The 14,003-nt window shown below is 46.8% G+C and overlaps 1 protein-coding gene across 2 annotated transcripts in view; it reads right to left on the bottom strand.

Annotated features, from left to right (window-relative positions):
* Nucleotides 1-13,334, bottom strand: part of SALL3 (spalt like transcription factor 3) — a 20,205-nt gene extending 6,871 nt beyond the window's left edge. For both annotated transcript variants that reach the window (XM_086472607.1, XM_086472608.1), the window contains exon 1: nt 13,256-13,334. In XM_086472607.1, the coding sequence (XP_086328733.1) occupies nt 13,256-13,334 (79 nt within the window). The remainder of the gene's footprint in view (nt 1-13,255) is intronic.
* Between the last annotated feature and the right edge of the window lie 669 nt (nt 13,335-14,003).

Genomic DNA, 14,003 nt, shown 5'->3' with positions numbered 1-14,003 from the left:
TTTCTACTACAGCGAACTGTAAAACTTCCATCAACTTGGATGGAGCAGGATCGGGCCAACACCCTCAACATCCCATGCTTGGTATGAACACAGGTTCATGTAGCTACAAATATACGTGGCACTATTACAGAATGCCTAAGAAGAAGATTGCCAAGAAACCCAGAACATAGCATTAGAACAGAAACGGTGACGAAAAAAAGGTAGCAGTGCAAGGTAGAAGGGAAGTGTAATCTCGAGATGTTCCAGTTACTTTTGAAAAAGAGGTTTTTACAGAACATTAACTATAAAATCACTTTTGACAAAATTACATGTCAGTTCTCTCAGTCTTCACTGAGCTAAAACTCCCTACAGATTTCAGCGGGGAGTTTTGTCTGATAAAGGTGATTAATCTATGCCCTGAATACTATTTCCTAGACTTCTAGAGCATCTCAAACTTATTATTTCCCTCTACCTTCCCAAACTGTACCTTCAAAAAAACATTAAGATGGCACTATATATTTATGTATTTATATATCTAGTGCTTGCCACTAAATAAAATAGATGTGCATTTTCTATTGAGAAACGATCACCGAATGGGTTTTTTTTTCTAATTTTAAATATTATTTACACAAAATTGTACTGTACTTACTAGCTAAAAGGAAAAATCTTCTTCAAGTACTACTGGATTTTTTCCCTTTTTTTTCCTTTCAGGAGGGGGCAACAAAACACAACTGAAACCAGTCAAATATTATTTAAGACTTCTGCCCAAAGTGCTGAAGCTGTTACACTGTTTGGGTTAAGATCGATAACACGTAGCTGTTGCTAGACAATACCAGACTAATCCTTACGGTAAATGCTTCTGTAGAAACTTACTGTGTAACAAAAATATCCCAGAAGACAACAGGATTCTCCACAGAAAAAGCGCACCGGCCGCGGGAGTCCTAAAGCCGATGTTGAAAACCCTACAGCCTCCCCGAGCGCGGACGCGCCAAGGCGGGCGCCCGAGCCACGTCTGCAGGGCACACGCCAGCTTTCGCCAAGCGAAAGCACGCGGGTGCAGACCGGCCAGGCACCCAACACCCTCTCCTCTCCAGAGTCTGCCCGAACTAAGACAACTCAAACAAATCCTTATTTACCTTACGGATTTACATTTGTACAGCCCGGGGGGCCTGATCCTCTGGTCCTTATTCAGAATCTACCGACTGCGCACGGAGGCACCTCGTCTCTCCTACGGCTTTCACGGAGAAGATTCCCCAGTGGTTCTTTACAAACCTTGGCAAGCTGGGTAAGAGTTGCCTATTATTATTATCATTATTACCACTACAAGTACTACCGCTATGACCACTATTAAGGCATGGTTGCACAGGAGGATTGATTCTAAAAGAAGCTGCAAACTCTGTGACTCCTCTTCCAGCTTTTTATCTACATATCGCTATTCTTTTGCTTAAGGAGAGCTTTCTCTAAACAAACCTTGCAGAAAAGGTTTAAGTGATTAGTGATGGATTCAGGCAATGTAGCCATTCAAAGATGGCTGTCCTCTGATCTAGAACGAACTGATCAAACACCAGTGAGCTAATTATTTCAGACACTGTACAGCAACCACCAAGTCCAAATGTGAACATTTCTAATCAAAGCAGGTATTATTTTCCACCCTAGAAGACGGTCTCATGATCCATACATGTCAAAACCACTATGTGTAATGCTTAAGCTTCCAGCAAAAACCTAAACTACTGATGCCCACGGCCAGGAGGTATCAGTACGGACCTGTTCAGCATTCCCAGATAACAATCAGACTAGGGTACTGATTCATAAGCTCAGAGAAGCAGCAGTTTGCATCTGAGATGCAACCTGTGAAAAAGTACAAGGGGAACAGCGCCGTACAGGTATTTCTCCGATGATCAGTGCTCAGCTCTCTTCTCAGTGAAACAATGGCTGGTTTTGTGCTGTCCCGGGGGGAACCTGGCTTGCGCCCATCCTAACTGGGGACCTACAGCTCTGGTTTGTATTCCTCCTTCCCTCAACTCCCACGCCTTAAAAATAGTGAGAATACTTTTCAAATGACCAATCCAAGCACCTTCATCTCATCACCTCTCTTGAAATATTCAAGAACTGCTGTCGGAAAATATTTTAGAGAACAACGCTAGAGAGTCATTAGGAGTTTTTCCCCCAAAATCAACTTCAAAGCAGACACACAAAGAACCTTGCCACAGTATTTTCCATTTAGGATAAATTATTTTGACGTTTCTTAAGAAATCAAACAAGCGAAATCTCTCTCAAAGCTTCACTTTCTTGGACGGTCAGCAAGCGGGTGACACAGATGGCAGCGACGTGAGCGCTGCTTTGCCACCGCTGCACAGCACACTGAGGCTGCTGCGGTGCTTCACAGAACGACAGCCTGTGGGCTCGATCCAACAACTCCTACTCAAACAAGTAGCCTTTACTCACATTAGAAAGACCATTGAAATTGAAGAGGCTGAAAGAATACGAACCAGTCAAGCAAAGAGCAGTCTTTGTGGTCTGGCCCCAAACAAGCACTCCAGGGGGAAAAAAGCAAGACTGAAAATAAAAATAACTATTTTAATATATATACACGTACTGGAGAGATGGACACTGCCCCAGTATTTCACACATGAGGTTTTTAACGTCCCTTTTGGTACTACTAATCCATACGAAAGTACGACGGTTCTGTATTTATTGTTGCTTTTGAAGTGTAAGTCCTCACCGACTTCAACAAGGACTGAAGCCTAAAAGCATATGCCTCCCCATGAAAGGGTATTTTGGGTGTTTGTTAAAACTCGATGACTTTATGAATGACAGGAAGCAAAACTTAATCATTACTAGAGATTATTAAAAATTTCAGATGTTAAAATATTTAGCTAAAAATTAATTTTTGTTTTTAGTTACAGCATATAACTATTACAGGAAAACGTAGCATTTTTGCACGTTTCCTCATGTTTTACAGCTTGCTTTAATTTTCATTTTCTGATATATTACAAAGTGATTAAATCCATTAAGTACTGAAGAGTTTAATCTTTTTTCTTTTATTTTTCCTGAAGAGGAACAGTCGCCTTCATTACTACAGTGAGCGCAGAAAAAATTTTCAAGGACTTTGAGGGAATTAATCGAGGACTTGCTTAATCTTATAGACATGGGCTGAATTTTGCAGTTCTTAGTTACACAAAAGGTGTTGAATGGGAGTTTTGTCAAGCAGTCAGGATCTCAGCCACTAATAACCTCTCAGTTATTTTCTTTTTCTCATTAGCAGTCTAACAGCTAACAGACTAATCTGAAGCTGCTCCGGGACGCGAGATGAATTGCAGCGCCCGCAGCTTACCCCAGGAAAACAGGTGAAAAATTGCAAGCGATGCTTCTCCAATGGGGCGAGCTCCGGAGCAGGTCCCGACCCGCCGCACGGCGGGGCTCCAGCAGCACGGGGGCACTGGGCAGCACTGGGCTGCACCGGGCTCTGGCCCGAAAATTAGCCCCCGGGAATCCAAACGAAGGTATTTTGAGAAAGTCACTTGGGGCTGGCGATACCTGAAGGGGGCTGTGCTGGCTCAGCGAGCGGGGTGCAGGGGGGGTGTCTGCCCTGCCACTCTCGCTCAGCGTGCCCACCAAGGGCTCCTGGGGCTGGAGCAACGCCTGGCTGCCGGGAGGATGGGGCTGGCCTGGCTTCCTCGCCCTCCGAGGGGAAGGGAGAGGGCTGAAAGCGTGCCCTGGGTCCTGCCGTCACCCTCAGGAAACACGGGGAGTTGAGACAAACCGCCCCAGCTCCCGCCGAGGCGCACGCAGGGTCTGTAAACCCGGCTTTCCCCGTCCGGAGGTTTTCTCGCAGGTGGACGTCTTGCTGCTCTGCGTGAGAGGAAAGCCTCTGGCGTGACGTGCAAGGGGAAATATAACGAATGGATGCTTCAAAAACGCTGCCATCTACTTTGGTGCCACAGATTGAACTTAATCATCGCATTCCGGTCAGGCGAATTCTGACAATGTATGCTGTTTATTAAATGCCCCCTTCCTTAGGGCTAACTGCTTCCCGTCTGGAAAAAGCCCCAATCGACTCCACTGTGTTTCATCTTTGCTCTGGAATCTTTTCATTTTCTCCCAACTTAATCACTTCTAGTTCTGCACATGGAAACGACCTGAAAAGCACCTTTTCAATTATATCAAATAAAGACTATTACAATCTGACAACTCAGTATTTTGTTCTGTTTTCTTACTCTGTATCATAAAATCCTCAAATGATGTACGATTCGTAGGACACTTGGATAAAATCAGGTAAGAGAATCAAAATCTCCTAGGCTTCCATCTATTTCAAATTGCTAATACCTTCCTGAAGCATTTAAACAAAAGCGTCTTGTAAAGGAATCCCACAAATCTGTGAGTAAGGTATTTTCTGAAGCTTCTTTTTACCAAAAGAATATTTGCCATAATACAAACAAAAGCATGGAGAAGTATGGTATGAATTACTATTATTTCTACATTCAGAGCTGCATAATCGAGGCAATATTTTCTAAACGTAGGAATTTCTTTCAGGAAAAAAAAAACACCATTGAACCTTCACTGAGAAGCAGTGTACGAACTGTGAAGGAGTTTCAGAAAAACCTGCATTTGTTAACATCACCTAAAGATAAAATGTCTGCTAACTATGAAGACAGATATATAAAATGCTCTCACATGCAAATCCAATAATCACTTCCAAGTGCAGCTCACAGCACTTTCATATATTTAAACAAGCAATATTATAAATAAAACTCTGAGCACAGCACACCGATACAGGACAGTTATTTACTACTCCTATCATCAGAATACACAAACTTATTTTTCCCCAAGCACAATTTAAATAAAGTAAGAAAATATATTCTAAAAACCCCATAAATTTGTTTTCAAAATTATATGCATTTGGAAACAGTACCCGTGTAACAACATATTGATCCTCGAGAAGAACAGTATTACTTTTTCCTTAGCTTTATCATCTCTTACAATCGACGGAGCTTTTAAAGAAAGTTTTCTTAAATTGTTAGAACACGTTTATTTTCTTGCAAATTAATTCTTTTTAACTCTTTATGATAGCTTTGAATCCCATAAAGAAAGATGAATTATCACATACTGAGCCCAAGCTGTGAAACAGGAGGAGACAAATAGAGACCCCTACTGTGTTTAACAATGTAGAAGAAATTCCAGACTCAATAGAAAAATTTTCTGTCCTTTTTCTCAGACCACAAAAGCTGTTAGGATGGATTCGAACAGTGGAGGGCACTCTTGCTATGCAAAACCCGGTACTGACCTGGCACACTCGGTTTGATCTATTCAGTAGCCTAAATCTCAGAATTTGTTAAGTAACAGCCACCTGTGGCACAGGCACTAACTGTATTCTGCTTAAAACATTTGCAGTTTCTAATCTGCGCAGGGAAGCACTTCGTTATTGCAGACACTGGTGCCTTTCTACGTGTCCACAGATGTGGAACAGATGTAAGCTTCACAAATTGTTCAGAGCATTTGCGCAAGGTATCGTATTATTAAGACCTGTGTTGTGTTTTTCAAAATCGTACCAACAGCTATTCGGTTGGCTGTTACACCGTGTATACACTGATTTGGGTTGTGTAGAATTTACGTACAAATATGCTGACGTTTGTAGGAACTAAGTTTAGTTGGAACGCATCAAGTTTTATTGGGAATCCTAAAAAAAAAAAAATCGAGGTCAATACATAGCTGGTATGAAAAAGACGTTGCAAAAAAAAACCCAAACCCAACGCAAAACAAATAAACGAGAAGAAAGAAGCAGAATACTGGATTCTGCACAGCTATTTTGAAAAGTATATCATTAACTACATCTTAAACTAACTCCCTGCAGAATGAAGCCAGTCACCCTCTGAACAGCCACAGAAACGCTGACAGGTTTGTGTCGGGAGGCTCACAACAAGAAGCAATGTGAGGCCCCAATCCTGCATCTCAAAACTGAAGTTACAAGTGCTGGACTCAATGGCACTACTCCTTCGAGTAAAATTACTCACATGCAGGAGTGCTTGAAAGAGCAAACGCGGAGGGATCCGATGCCCATTGTGCGGCTCAGTCATTTTGGTCGTTTACCATTCTGTACTCCGCAGAACTGCACAGGATAGCAAAGCACATCAAGATCTAATCCAACGCATTAGCTTGCATCGTTCCCAGCTTTGGGGACATTACTGCATCAACAAAATCATAAAATAAACCCATCGAATGGCACCAGCAGAAGGGATCTCCTGGAACACCGACTCGTGAGTCGGTTGGGATAAACTGAAACAAAACCACTGCGGCACCTGCAGGGTTAATGCAACAGCTCAAGACGCTGGGCTTCACAAAAGGAAACCTTTTTCCTCCTTTAAGAACTGTAAACACTTGTGCCGAACGAGATGGGCATTTGATAAGCTGTACAGCGTGCAGCAAACTCCGAGGGATCCCTGGTTAACACCCCGGCGCAGTGTTAACGCCTCCCGGCGCAGGGGTAAGCCCTGCTGCCAAGGTCAACTGCACAGATGTACTAATTGTATTATGAGCTTGACATCTAGCGGCCACCCCTGGCAGGGCAAAGCAGGCAAAGGTTAAATCAGCAAGCCTTGTCAGAGCGCTTCTAACCACCCACCCTCGGGGAGAGGCCTGGGGAAGCCCCGCTGGGCCTCCCGAGCCCACCTTCCCCCCGCTGCGGGCTCAGCTCCTGCAGCGGCCTACGGGCCGCCCACCGCGCAGCGCCCACCCGAGCCCGCTGGGCCACCCCAACGGGCAGCACCCACCTGCACAGCACCCACCTGCACCCACTGGGCCACCCCAATGGGCAGCACCCACCTGCACAGCACCCACCTGCACCGCACCCACCGGGCCACCCCAACGGGCAGCACCCACCTGTACAGCACCCACCTGCACCCACTGGGCCACCCCAATGGGCAGCACCCACCTGCACAGCACCCACCTGCACCGCACCCACCGGGCCACCCCAATGGGCAGCACCCAGCTGCACAGCACCCACCTGCACCCACCGGGCCACCCCAATGGGCAGCACCCACCTGTACAGCACCCACCTGCACCCACCGGGCCACCCCACAGGGCAGCATCCACCTGCACAGCACCCACCTGCACCCACCGGGCCACCCCAATGGGCAGCACCCACCCGCACAGCACCCACCTGCACCCACCGGGCCACCCCAATGGGCAGCACCCACCTGCACAGCACCCACCTGCACCCACTGGGCCACCCCAATGGGCAGCACCCACCTGTACAGCACCCACCGGGCCACCCCACAGGGCAGCATCCACCTGCACAGCACCCACCTGCACCCACTGGGCCACCCCAACGGGCAGCACCCACCTGCACAGCACCCACCGGGCCACCCCACAGGGCAGCACCCACCCGCACAGCACCCACCTGCACCCACCTGGCCACCCCAATGGGCAGCACCCACCTGCACAGCACCCACCGGGCCACCCCACAGGGCAGCACCCAGCTGCACAGCACCCACCTGCACAGCACCCACCGGGCCACCCCACGGGGCAGCACTCACCTGCACAGCACCCACCTGCATCTCCCACACCCACTCCCAACACACCTACCACGGCGAGCAGCTCCTGGAGGAGGCCAACAGCCTTCCCAAATATTTCGGCGTGCCTCACTCTCTGTGTCAAAAGTTTGGAAATTTTTTGGTGTCTTTTTCAACCAGCAATCCGGGTCAACATTTGGGACACACACAGACACCCCAGTATTAGAGATTTGCAGCAGGAGTTTCAGCTCTTTTTGAAGACTGAACTTACCCCACAATAAATGCTGCTCAAGGGTGCTCACTTGGTGTTGCCTTACTATAGCAAGGAAATACTAAAGACCCCATGTGTTAGTCCACTATCTTTTTACTTTTCAGCTTAAGAGAAACACGTTTTTTGAATGTGTTTCATTATGGTTTCCTATCATGTTAAACAGTTATTCTTCTGGCTTTATCAGTTTTGAAGGGGTTTTTCCTTGACAAGAAGAAACACACTCTATGTCCAAGAGCACTGTAACTGAACCAGGTCCTAAAAGTATATTTTGGCCTAAATGCCCTTTTTTTTATTAATGGAAAAACTTCACTACATTTAGTGGGAAATGAGGGCAAAGGAAACAGGATTTTGGCCGTTTACATTGAAATGTACAATGCTGGAACTAAATTTACTCATGCTTCCTCTAAAAAAAAAAAAAAAAATACAGCAAATTACCCTCATTCTACAAATGCAGTATTACAAAATAAATTATTTTTGCGTGCTTTATTTTGGAAAATGTGTCAGTACTTAACTATTCTAATGCCATGCCAGACCTGGTTTATTATCAGCAGAAGTGATTGACTCATGTCCTGACTGATGGATAGGCAACAGATACGTTTGTCCTGGCTTAACAATCAACAAATCAAATGAAGGGAAGATATCCAAAAATCTCCCCAGGACTCAAACTATTTTTCAGAAATGGCACTAATTCTCCTTATTACTTTGTTTATTTTTACTTTTTCTTTTTTTTTTTTTTTTTTAAAATGCCACCCGTTTTTTTGAATTGTAGCTTTTCCTCTTTCTTAGGCAACGGGAAGTAATTTTCAACAGCTACATGTATGCATATTAATAGCTTAATTACACAGAATTTAAACCAACAGCTTTCAAAATTTCTTCCCTCCCACTTCAAAAAAAAAGAGCCTTTATGTCTACCTCAGGAGACGGTAAGTCTTCCTCAAGATCAGCACCACCAGATAAAATCTGACCCAGTTTTGCCTACTTTCATTGCTATACATACATCAGCAAACTGGCCGATGGTTGCAGTTTCCTTATTGTTCCAAGTATTTTCCTATTGCTAACACAGTTCCAAACAGAGTATTTTAAAATTTATACAAATACAGATGTCACACAACTTCAACGTTAAGTCTCTACCGTAAAACTATTTATATAAAGTTTCAATTACCGTTTCTTATCAAAGGGACAATTTATAACACTACTTATTTGGCCTTTATTTTTCAAAACAAAAAGCCTTCTCTTACAGTTGCCTCAGAACAGGCATTTGCAAAAATCACCTAAGTTTTATGTTTACTGACAGCTGCTTGTGACTCCTCAAGTTTTAAAGGCAACAGTGTCTAACCGATGTGGAATAACCCCTATTTTGTACGAAGGAATGTCCCTCTGAAATGTGTTTTTACCCTCTGGGTAAGCAGATACAACAGATTGAACCCGCTGCCATGAAGCTGGCTGCTCCGGAGCGAACTGGGCCGTTGCTACAGCAGAACAGGCGTGTGCGTGGACGCCCTCCAGAAGCCCGAGCACAGGCACCGACCGCTCCAACCCCACCTCACCGGGACGAAAGAGATCCATTAGTTTAGACTAGGCTGTATGTATTGAAGAGTTGGCAGGGGGGGGACAGGTCTGATATTAAGAGAAAAATGATTGCAAAAGGCACATTAGAAAGCTGTCATTGCAGAGTTCACTACCACCTATCCCTCCCTCCTCCGACTAAACAATGATACAGCTTTGCCAGAAACTTCGCCAGAAAAAGTCCAAAGCATCGTTTGTCATCACCCTTAGCAGAACCTCCCTTCCAGGCTCCAACAATCACTGTTCAGCATTACAAAAAACCCCTCTTATCACCCCTACTTTAAAAATACAAATGCTATACCCGCGGTTTAATATAAAAATTAATCAGAAGTTGAAGCATGTGCATTGCCTCTGTAATTCTGATGCGTTTGTAATCTGTTGAATTAGGCAAGTGTATTAGAAATGTAATTCCAGCTATGACAATGCTTTACATTCACTGAGCAACTGAGATTATTGTGTTCTACAGGCAGTCATCTGAGTCCTGCTGCTGCTGTTTCTAAATTATTTCCGTCATATATTCTTATTTAGTAACCTCAAAGTGGGTTTTTTTAATAGGTATCTTTTGTTCATTCTTCTACAGTGCAATTATTCAAGTGATACATCATCACCAGCTGCTTGTTAACACTTCCTTTCCAAATTATTAAAAATTATATTTTTAGCATTTCACTTTCGACAAATAATTTCAAACGATTTCGAGTGCAAATCTGCAGCTGATGCCATTGCTAATTATCTTCAGATTTCCAACAGTTTCTCACCACCACAACGTTGCCCTGTTTGGATGCAGCTGGGTTACGCTGTAGCCCGAGCTGGCTGTAAAATTATTTGTTCTGATTCTAAAACTTCTGTGGTAACGTTAGCATAAAAGTTACAGTGAGACCTGGCAACTTAAAATCCGGCCTAATGTTTCTCTGCCATTCTGCTCCCCAAACTGCCCAGAAAGAAGCTCTGCTGCCATTAACGTCCCTTCACTACAAGGGCTACGTTTACGGGACATTCATTTTTAAATGCTTCACTTCATAAAATCTATTTTGAGGTGACATAGGCACCATTTCATTAAATAAATAATAAGCTTCATTCCCTTAATCTTGTGTTAACATCAGCTTCCCCCTTTGAAGACGCCCAGCCAAACCAGTGCAAAGGCTGCACGTCCCCTGTAACGCTGCTCAGACAGTTTGCGTTCTAAAACCGACAAATACTCTCACACTGTGCAAACTATTTTTGGCCTGTTGCAAAATACGCTCAGGAACTGCAGCAACATCTCGATTACAGCTGTGAACGGCAACGAAGAACGCGGGCTTGACGAGGAGTGTTTTAATTCGCGAGATTTGGAGCGCTCATTATATCTGGCCTGTGAAATTGCTTTCAGCACAGCAATCGTTAGGCTCCCCGATATAACGTGCAAATGATTTACATTACACCAATGTGCACTAGGCAGCCCTCTGCTCCTCTCTCCTGTCTCCACCTTGCTCACATTTCTCAACTGGAAGTGCAAAACCAACAGCACTACTTTGGCTTGTTAATTGTTAACTATGAGGGGTTTCACTCTATTAATTAAAATATGTTTTAATAAAAGGAAACATAGCACATTTTGATAACGGCCTTCTAAGGCTGAAAAGTATTTACATTGTTGCATTTTAGGGCTGCTGTGAAAGCCGATTTTGTGCTATTCAGGGACCACAATAATAACGCTTTAAAATTCCTCACTGGGATGCAATGTAGTCCTTTTGATGGAAAGACTGTCTTTCTCATTCGGCAGAAATAAATCCATTCATTTGATCATGTAGTCATTGAGGGCAATACAAAACAAACCAAGTGTGAGAAATTCTATGTGATGAAGTAAACAAAACAAAACCCCCCAAAAAAGGGGAAAAAAAAAAACATTTCCATGACAAAAAGATTCTTTGTCCTTAATCTACCCACCATATGCAAGCGTTTCTTTTTAGCATATCTCTTGTTCTAATCTCGGGTGACATGGCTACATAGATAAGATTCACAACACAAAACAAAAACCTAGTTTAACAATTTTTTTCAATTTATTAACTCGCTAGGAGTGTCATAATGAAGTAGTGAGGTTTTATTTTTCTGTATTGAAATGGATTCAGAGCATGTAAAAGTTTATAACGCCAGTGATAAATTCTGAGACCTAGAACCCACCCCAACAGAGCCTGGGCTCAACAAATCTTGTCTCCCTCATAAAATACTAATTCTTGTCTGCTTGCCTATATTAATTTATTTTACACAACCACTGTTTCCTAAGGAAAAAAAAAAAAAAATCGAATTTCGAAAACGCACTGCTTTGCTCCTCGGCTGTGCCAGAAGGAAGCTTTTCTCTCTGTGTCTGTTATTGTCAACACCCAAGTGGGTTTCCCCGGAGCAGTGGCAGCAGCCCCCTGAGCAGCCCTGGACTGTGTGGGACCCACTCCCTGCCTCCCCAAATACCCTGGGAAGGAGCAGGAGGCTTAACGATTTGCCAGCCTGACAGATGTTTTAACCTGATGAAGTGGATTCACGCTGCCTTAAGCTTCAGGGCTGTAAAGTTCAGATACAATAGTCAAAATCCTCCTCAGGCTCCAACTTTGCTGCCTTTCTCTCCCCACGGATGCAACTTAAAAGTCATTACAGTTTTGAAGCAGGAGAATGATTCTTTTTTTCTTTCTTTTCGAAGGGAGGGAGAGGGGGGGATAAAACAGTGGAGCAAGGGGCCTACACGGAAAGCAGAAAACATTGGGGCTCCCACTTGGTTACGTGAGAAACTAAGCGAGCGGTGGGCTCTATGCAAAGAGGAAAAGAGAAACTTTCAAGTGGAAGCTCTCAACTTAGACCAGGAAAAGTGAGCAGGGGCTGTAGCATGTCTTCGCACACTGCAACGCCAAGGACTACTGAGGAAATTTAAAAAAAAAAAAGGGGGGGTGGGGGGAACCTGCAGCCCTCTTGGGAAAAAAAACCAAAATCCAGCAAAGTGGGAATGAGGAGCGATTACAGCCCCAACCTCTCCAGCTTTGGACACTTGTTCCCGAGCAGCCTGGGCAGCCCAGCTGCATCCCAGCCAGCGTGCGTGTGGGGAGGGAGCGGAGAATGGCGGATGGGCGAGCGCACCACCCTTCCCCACCGCCTGCCGCCGGCGCGACGGGGGCTGGTGGCGACGGTGGCACCCCGTGTCACCCCCCGCCGGTCGCCACTGCGGCCGCAGCACAGCCGGGAGGCGAAGGAAGGGGGGGGGGGGGGGGGGGGGGGGCGAAAAGCTGCCGCTCAACCTCCTCACCAAGAGCGAAACCGGCCCCGCGGGGACGTGGCTGCCGGGGCCAGCGGGGGAGCCCCGAGCCGAAGGGGGCTGCCCGGCACCGCGCCTCCCCGCGCAGCCTGCGCCGCCGGGGGTGGTGGGGGGAGCCTGGGGCACCGGGGGGCTGCCCCGCGGGGACGCGGCCCGGGGGAACCCTCGGGACCCCCCCCCCCCCCCGCCCTCAGCCCCAGGCAGGGCACCCCGGGCTGCCCCAACTTTCCGGCCAAGGGAATGTGGCCTGGGGACGCACACGACCCACAAAACAAGGGGTACCCAAAACGAGAGGGAGCGCAGCGCGGCGGCGGAGGAGGAGGCAGCAGGCGCTGCTGCGGTGTGCCCGCTCCTGCGGCGGCCCGAGCCCGGGTGCGTGGGGAGCAAGGGCCGAGGCCAACCGCGCTGGAAGCGCTGGGGAGGCCGGGAGGGAGCCGCTGGGAGGGATGGGGAGGCAGGGGGTGGGCTGCGGAAACTTGGCTGAACTGCGAAGTTCTCACTTCGCGCTGCCTCTTCTCCCAGCTGCCCTCACTCCCATTCTCCCGCGGCAGAGTAATTGCGCTCCCCTGTTCACCATCACCATAAATCCACCCATCTCCGTCCGAAACGCGCTCACAAAAGGAGAGAAGAGAAGGAGAAAGAGGCGCCGGGAGCCCTTACCGTGCTCAGAAACTACCTCCGCTTGCAGCTCTTCGTCCGATTTGAGATGCTGGGGTTTCGCTTGCTTTCGACGAGACATGCTGCTAACTGAGCCGTCTTGACTCTGCTTTTTGCAGAGGCATCAGCGACGTGGAGGTGGAAAGGGGGGGAGGAACTGGGAACGTGGGAAGGGGGCTGGAAACAACTGTTCGCAAATAAAAGTCGAGTTGCAAAACAAACCAAACAAAACAACAGAAATGCGACCAACAAAAAAAAAAAAAAAAAAAAAAGAAAAAAAAAGGAAAAAAAAAAAGGCAACGCTGAGCAGCCAACCAAACTGGGAGTGAGTGAGTGAGCGGGTGAGTGGGTGAGCGAGTGGGGATTAGCCGGGCGGGGTGTGCGCGGTGCGGCGGGGTGTGCGCGGCGGGCTGGGGCGGCTGCGCGGAGCGCGCATGGGGCTCGGTAATTATGATTGTGAATAATGCATGGCGATTAATGGTGCTGGGGGCGAGCGCGGATTGGCGCGGCTCCAGCGGACTCAGGCTGCATATGTAAATGAAGGACGGGGCTCCGCAATTAGCCGCTTCGCTCCGCCAAATGATGCGTCTCCCCGGCACCGGCAGCGCCGCCTGCGAGAGGCACCGACCGCGGCGGCGGCGGCAGCAGCGGCGGCGGCGGCGGCAGCGAAGCACACACGCACCACGCAGGAGGGCTCTGTTTTGCACACACTTTACACAACATATGTGCAAGGTTCACTTGTTGGGGGAGG

The sequence above is a fragment of the Leptosomus discolor genome, chromosome 13 (genome assembly GCF_034619465.1).
Source record: "Leptosomus discolor isolate bLepDis1 chromosome 13, bLepDis1.hap2, whole genome shotgun sequence".
Taxonomy (NCBI): Eukaryota; Metazoa; Chordata; class Aves; order Leptosomiformes; family Leptosomidae; genus Leptosomus; species Leptosomus discolor.
Note: the sequence above shows the minus strand (reverse complement) of the source record. Positions and strands in the feature narration are given on the sequence as shown.